The sequence below is a fragment of the Otolemur garnettii genome, unplaced genomic scaffold (genome assembly GCF_000181295.1).
Source record: "Otolemur garnettii isolate 467f Iridium unplaced genomic scaffold, OtoGar3 scaffold00299, whole genome shotgun sequence".
Lineage (NCBI taxonomy): Eukaryota > Metazoa > Chordata > Mammalia > Primates > Galagidae > Otolemur > Otolemur garnettii.
Genome location: NW_003852694.1, coordinates 511,920 through 519,595, shown reverse-complemented (window position 1 = coordinate 519,595; position 7,676 = coordinate 511,920). Strand labels below are relative to the sequence as shown.

Sequence of the window (7,676 nt, the reverse complement as noted above, 5' to 3'; positions counted from 1 at the left end):
GATGCCATGGCACTCTACCCAGGGGGACAGCTTGAGGCTCTGTCTCAAAAAAAATAAAATAAAAAAGAATTTGAACTATAAAAAATGTCAGAACACAAGGTAACATGAAGCTTGAGGAAGAAATGTAGAATTGTTCAAGACAGTGTAAAATCTGGCAAAAGTTTAATTTTGGTGTAGCTGTATATAAAAACTCAGGTCTTCATGTCCAAAATAGCTAACTAGGAGATATGCTCCCTTATATCTTAATTTCCAACCTTTATGGTTGACTATTGGAACAGATCTCAACCAATGATACAGTTCCCCACTTCACCTTTCTCACATTCAAAAGATCTGTGGGCCCTAGAAAAACGGAGCTAACTAACACACAGGTCCTAGTTAAAGGTTGCACTATCTAAATTTAAGTCATCTCAGAAAGAAAAAAACTCACCCTTCAGTAAATATGGTTCCATTTACCCACCGTCCTGTACGATTTTCTTTCATCTTCAGCCCAATCCAGTGATCAGAAGTACATTTGAACCGACGAAGAAAAGACTTTAGAGATAAAATTAGTTAATTTCAAACTTTTACTTTTCAGTTGATCCTATAATTTTTTACATGTCCCATTAAATACCTCTTAACTTTGCAAGTTGTGAGATACAAGGCAACAAATTTTTAATTTCTGACGTCAATAGAAAATAGCTATGGAATTTTTTAAAGTACTTCTTATTTCTCTACCCTACAATTTTCTTCTTTGTAAAAAAAAAAAAAAGATATAGGATATAATTTCTTTAGATTCTTTTTGATTGCAAACTGATAAAAATATTTAACTTGAAAATCTATTTCTCCAGAATTTTGAAACGGTTAGCTCCTGGAAAGCCAAGATTTATAATTGAGTTCTCACATATCATTCCTAATCATCAGATATTTATTATAGTGCTTTTACATTTCTAGTAAATACCAGTATTTTCAGTTTAGTATTATGTTTTACTGAGATTTGAACAGATCATGATGTTCTAGGTGGATTCACAAATAAACTAGACTGATATATAAATACAACTTTGTTTCTTTTCTCAAATAGCTTATTCTTCTTCATGTCTTTCATAATTTTATTTTCTGTCTCTTCCATTATTGAGTTAGTACAATTTCTCTCCCCAAACTGCATGCATAAATGCAAACACACACACCTCTCACATATGCAATTCTCATTTTGGGGTTTGCATCTGAATTGGGGTCAGCCTTGATGTCCTATACCTGGACTAGTCTTTGCTTCAGGCTTTGTTTCATGTTACATCAAAAGTAACACAGTGATAAAAGTAAGAAGTAAATCAAAGCAATTAAGGTTGTTAGTTAAAGAAATAGTTTGGTTAGAAAATGCAAGCCCAACAAGAACTATGACATAAGGGTTTAGCCTCCCCTTTCCTTCATTCCCCCCTTAATGTTAATTTCAAACTTTTACTTTTCAGTTTTCACTATGATTTTTTTTTCACATTTCCCAGTAAATACCTCTTACTATCAAAGTTTACTTTTCTACCAAACATTTAAATTTATAAATACATCATTGGGGGATATATATAGTATTTTTTTCTGACATTTATCTTTCTATGCATCATATAACTCTCCTGCTAACCTAGACTTTTGTTTGTTTTCTTTGTTTTTTTTTTTTTTTTTTAGCATAGAATTATATTATATGGAGAAAGTCCTTGAGTCTGCTCTGTTACTAAATAGCTGGGAAAGTATATGCTTAACATTGTAGTGTAACTCCATGTTTCAATTTTATGATGAATATGAAGGAGTTAGGCCAGATCAAAGAGCTATGGTCAAATCCTATCTAGTAACAAAGATACTTATAGCTTTGGCATTTCAATATATCATCTTTTGCAGCATTTCATAAATTTCTTTGAAAATAATTCAATTCTTTGGGTTAGGCTATGGGTTTACAAAGAAATAGACTAATGCAACATTGTCCCTGGATTCAAAGGACTTCATTTGTAGTGAGGAAAATTATGTAAATATAACATTAGAAGATATTCTACTAAAGAGAAGATAGTCATCATAATAAATTCAAGGTGAAATTGTAGTTTGAGGAAAGCAACATCTGAGACTTCAAGGGAAACTTTCATTTAGGATATGCTCTTAGGAAAGAATGCAAGATTCCATGGTAGATACAGGGAACAATGAAGTGGGCAACTCATATTCTAGGCTTAGGAGAGAGCCTACATGAATGCAAAAAAAAATGTAAGAAATGATACATAGATTAGAAATTAAGAGAAATCAAGAAATTTCACCCCAGAATATGTCTCCACGATACAAAAAGTATTTTGAATAAAAGGCCTTTTGGAGATCAATAGGCCTTTGGAAATCATTTTCCTTCTATCTGCATAACCAGAGGGACCCATAGAAAGAATAATGCACTTCTATTACTTGTAATATCACTATATTTCAGAAAAGAAAATCAAGAACACAACCAAACCTGGCTCAAATTATTTTAAATATAATACCTGTCTCTCAAGGTTAATTTGCAAAGAGAATCATTTACAAGTCAATCTATTTCCTCCATCCATTTATCCTCCTTAGGAACTATTGCCCCTAAACAGAATTCCTATATTTATCATCTTCCTGGCTCCTCCAAAAACAGTATATAAAAATAACTCTATTCCACTGGGATATGGGATAATCACTCTGTGATTCTCCCCATGCACACAGTAAATAAATTTTTTCCACTTATGAATTTTCCTTCATTGTGAGTTGATCTTTCAGAGAATTTTCGGGGGAGAGGGGAAGTTTCCCCTCACCCTCGCTGAAGCCAATAGGGTACATATTATTGGCTAAATAGGAATTTTCAATGACACTCAATGGTCTTGGTGACAGAGAACTGGGTGGTGTGTTTCCCAGAGCCTGCTACGTGAAAAATGTTAACCAGTATTTGCTCAATAAAGCAATGCCCTATTTAGTTCCTTGTTAAAATGCAAGAATTATAAATTGGTGGAAATAAATATGAAAAATATGTTATAACAAACTTCATGCAAACTTATGTAACTTAGAAAAACATTATAGTTCAAAATATACAATATTTTAAACAATTTTAAATAAACAATCTACTAACAGTCTTCTATAAATTACTTCCTCACTCCTTCACAGACAGCTTTACCTCATTCCACTTATCACTTAAACTTTTCCAGTGTGTGTAGTTCATTAGCTATCTATGATCTTCAAAATACATCAGTATATTTTATGATCAGTCTTTTGATCCAGACAATACAACCGTTCTTCCCTGATACATTTAATGATTTCTCCCAGATTGAACGTTCATTATTCTTATGTACTTCTTTGTGTTCCCCGATATTTACTATTTTTGTCAATCTTTGTTGACAGGATTCCTATAGTAAGTATTGTTTAATATTGATTGTGTTTTCATTTCTTTATCCTTCCAAATTTTCATTAACACTTTCTTGCTGCTAATTTCGCTTTCCTTCCTTCAAGAGGAGCTATAAAGGAGCAGTCAGAGGATTTTTTTAGAACGTTCATATTCAAAACTTCTGCAAAATTCAGCAGTGATACCACTGGCTATGGAAGCCCTTCCTATTAAATTATGCTTCCACCTCAGTTCTTCAGTCTTAACACATTTAGCTTTTCTTTCCTTTTCTTATTTTTTAGACAGAGTCTCACTCTGTCACACTGGGTAGAGTGCTGTGGTATCATTATAGCTCACAGCAACCTCAAACTCCTGGGCTCAAGTGATCCTCTTGCTTTAGCCTCCTGAGTAGGCAGGACTACAGGCACCTGCCACAACACCCAGTTATTGTTTCTATTTTTAGTAGAGATGGGGTGTCATTGTTGCTTAGGCTGGTCTCGACTTTCTGAGCTCAAGCAATCTACCTGTTTGGCTTCCTGAAGTGCTACAATTATAGGCTTGAGTAACCTTGCCTACCCCACATCTAGCTTTTCATGTTTTATTAAGCTTTCCATAATGTTAATTGCTTGAAAAATAGTTTAGTTTCCTTGAATTGATCTATAAATGAACCAGCCTGATTCACATACATTTAAATATGAACCAATCTTCAGGTAGATTGTATAAATCTACTTTGCTCACCACAGAAATAACACACAGCTGTCTTTTAACAATGTTGAATGTTGTGCTGTTCTGCTTCACATGAAATACTTCTTGATTGCTCATTATTTGACAAAAAAATTAATCAAGTTATATTACCTTTTATGTATTATAAGTCTCTTAAGGAGATTAAATAAAGGTAAAGACACAGCATTACCATTTAAGGGAGTAGGGGAAAGAACAAATTTCAAATACAGAGGTACCATTTTACTATCCCTTGCTAAAAAGTTCTTGGAAAGTTTTCTTACTCAAAGGGATTTTGTCATGTAAATGACAAGGATCCATTAGACTTTTCATTTGATCTGATTTTGTGTGATATAGCCAAGGATGCAGTTTCAGACAAGACATAGGGTAGAAGCTCATATTTTGGTCTGGGGAAATTTTTGATTTCACTTTTGCAATAGTGGTAGAAAGCATTTTGATGAAGTGTTCAAACGGTAAAGCAAGGTAAAGAATAAAGAAGAATAAATTTCTTCAAAGCAAGTATAATGGAGAACTGCCTTCTTCCTGAGGGAATTCCCTTTTCTTCGTAGAGTAGAAGATCTCCAAATATTAACAATCTCTTCAACTTACAGTCTTTAAAATACAAAGCTAAATATCAAGTCTATTACTTGATGTAAGTCCTACACTTTTCAAAGAAAACATCCCCATCTCATACAGCATATTCTGAACACCTTCAATATTTTGCATAGATAGGCATGAGTGAAAAGTTTTTCAAACTGTAATGTTATTTAAATACTTCTAATGCTTCAGAGCAAGGTAATTCAGAAGGAATACATATTAAATTACTTACCATTTCTTTCTCACTGTCAATTGTCGTTAGGTCAGCATGTTCTTTGGAACAGTTGCCTCTACTTGATTCCCAATCCCCTTCTTTTTCAGAGAAATAATAACACTTGTCTTGGAAACCAATCCAATCATCTGGGCAAAAACTTCGAGGATATAAAACTAATACAACTGAAAATAAGACAAATACATATTCTAAAAACCATATAAAATAATATGCTACTGTATTTTTGAATCATTGGAGAAAGGTAGAATTGTGATGTAAAAGATTATGTTCATAACCAGATTTGTCTATCTTTCACATAATAGGTTGAAAAAAATTATACTCCTTTAGTTATGTTAGGTAAAACATAATAGGTTGAAAAAATTATACCCCTTTGGTCATATTAGGTAAAACATAAAAGTTTAGAATTTAACAGGGCCCTTACATTCCTTTTAACTCAACCTTAGTGACATACAAGCATTCCTTACTGGAAAACCAGTAGTATTCTACTTGTATGCATCAACCTTGCCATTTCTGGGTAAAGGAAATATAATGAAATCTCATTCTTGTAATCTCTGAATTTTGGGTGGATTGCTTGAGTTCGTGAGTTCGAGACCAGCCTGAACTAGAGTGAGACCCCATCTGTAAAAAATAGCCAAGTGTTGTGGCAGACACCTGTAGTCCCAGCTACTCAGGGGGCTGAGGCAAGAGAATCGCCTGAGCCCAAGAGTTAGAGATTGCTTTGAGGTGTGATGCCATGGCACTCTACCGGGAGCAACAAAGTGAGACTCTGTTTAAAAAAAAAAACCAAACTTTATTTAGACTGTAATAAATCTAAGATACATGCGTCAATATTCAAGAAAATAATTAAAACAATAAAACAGAATATGTAACAAGACACTAGATTTCCTGTTGTCAGTGAGGTACCATTATCACTGTGTAGTTCTAGGTTGGTTAATGAAAGGAACCCACGTGAGATTGAGAAGGTAGAACTAAAGCCAAAGATATCATTCTTACAGACCCTGAGGTAGGGACTTTACAGACCTTGTAGTTCTCCTCTTGCACTCTTGGCAGCTAGATATCTTAGCTTCTAAGAATTTCCTCTAGTATTATCTATGTTCTCTAAACACATTGGCACCTCAAGCCAGTATCATTAGTGATAATTTCTCCTCTAGCCTACAGCACTAGACTTCAGTTATGCATTAGTCCCCAGATTCTCTCACATAATTTCTATATCCAAGTCTTATTCTTAATATGTGTTTGTTTTTCTGAGCACACACAGAGTGAATCAGTTTTTGATACCAAGAATGATACTAAAGGAACAGAACCTTAATGATGAAATATGATTCTGGTTTTCCAATATCATTCACTTTTAAGGCACTGGTCCAATTATCAGTTATGAATGCAACACTGGTGGCCTATGGGGCACAATATCAAAATAATTAGCTAAATTGTCACCTACTGTCAACATGTAAGGATAATCATATCTGAACACCAGGACTAACAAAGCTAAGCCAATTGACACACCTAAAGAGCTAGGTACAACTAGCTATAAAATACACATTCTTTTTAGGTAGGTATAGAACAGATACCATGATACAGGACAATAAAGTGGAAACTAAATTTTTAAAAGATTGAAGACATTTACAGTGTGTCATGTGACTGTAGTAGAATTAAGCCATATGTCAATAACAAAAATAAAATTAGAGTATCACAAAACTTCTAAATTAAACAAGGCAAGGCTAAACAGCTCACAACTCAGAGAAGTCATCATGGGAAGTAGAAAATACTTTGAACTGGAGGACAGCTATGCTCTAAATTGTGGTGTATCTAGTATGTGTTATGTATATATACCCACACACCATATATACCATGTCAATAATACATACAGTATATATATACACATATACACATATACACACACAAACTTAAGGGATAACAACTAAACTTTTGAGACACAACATGTTCCTTTAAATGTTAGAGGGAAATTAATGTTTTTATAAAAAAAAAAGATAGATTTATTGAAAAGACAAATATCACAGAAAGTTAGTAAGTGATGAATTAAAGCTCAAGTAGAATGACAATTTTTTTTAAAAAAAGAACAAAAATCAATTGACTAGCAAATCACTGTAATTTAGCAAAATTCAAGAAGTCATCAGTTGGCTTTTGTTGAATAAGCTCACCTACAATAGACCAGTAGGAAAACTTTATTTTTTTAATTTTAAAGAGAGAAATAAAAGCACAAATTAGCAATACCAGGAATGAAAACATAGAGAAATTCTTAGAATAACACAATTTTTTGCACAACTTACGAAGAAAATGTAGTTTATCTTAGTATTTCAATAATAATCTAGTTTGACACACATTTTCCCTTTCATATAATACTGATGTCAGTGATTAATACTGAGACTGCACTGCCCTCTAAAATTGAGTTGGAAAATATTCCATACTATTCTATTTTCCAAAATAAGTAATCACACAATTGAAAGCCACAAAAAACAAACAAAAAAAAGTGAGATAATTAAGGATGAAACTTACCATTTATAGTCACTATTACAGTAATTACAATAATTATAAAAAGAGCAATAGTTGCAATAGTCTTTTTATGTCTGCCCATAGCACCTGAAAAATAAAAATAAATACATGTAGTAAACTTCTGGTTCCAAGATGATGGTGTAGAAACAAGCTAGTTTCACTCTTCCATATAACAAACTAACAAGCAAACAGAAAAACAGCACTGAGATTATCACCAGTAATATCCCAGAACTCAAATATGAGGATGATTCAGTTCCTGGAGTAGGTGGGCCCACTCTCCTCAGG

The 7,676-nt window shown here is 33.2% G+C and overlaps 1 protein-coding gene across 1 annotated transcript in view; it reads right to left on the bottom strand.

Moving 5' to 3' along the window:
* The window catches only part of CLEC2B (C-type lectin domain family 2 member B), a 9,495-nt gene extending 2,022 nt beyond the window's left edge, over window positions 1-7,473 (bottom strand). Inside the window, exons 1-3 of the mRNA XM_012813759.2 lie at window positions 7,395-7,473; window positions 4,881-5,044; window positions 428-531 (exon numbers count right to left, since the gene is read on the bottom strand). Of these exons, the coding sequence (XP_012669213.1) occupies window positions 428-531; window positions 4,881-5,044; window positions 7,395-7,473 (347 nt within the window). The remainder of the gene's footprint in view (window positions 1-427; window positions 532-4,880; window positions 5,045-7,394) is intronic.
* Window positions 7,474-7,676: the final 203 nt, after the last annotated feature.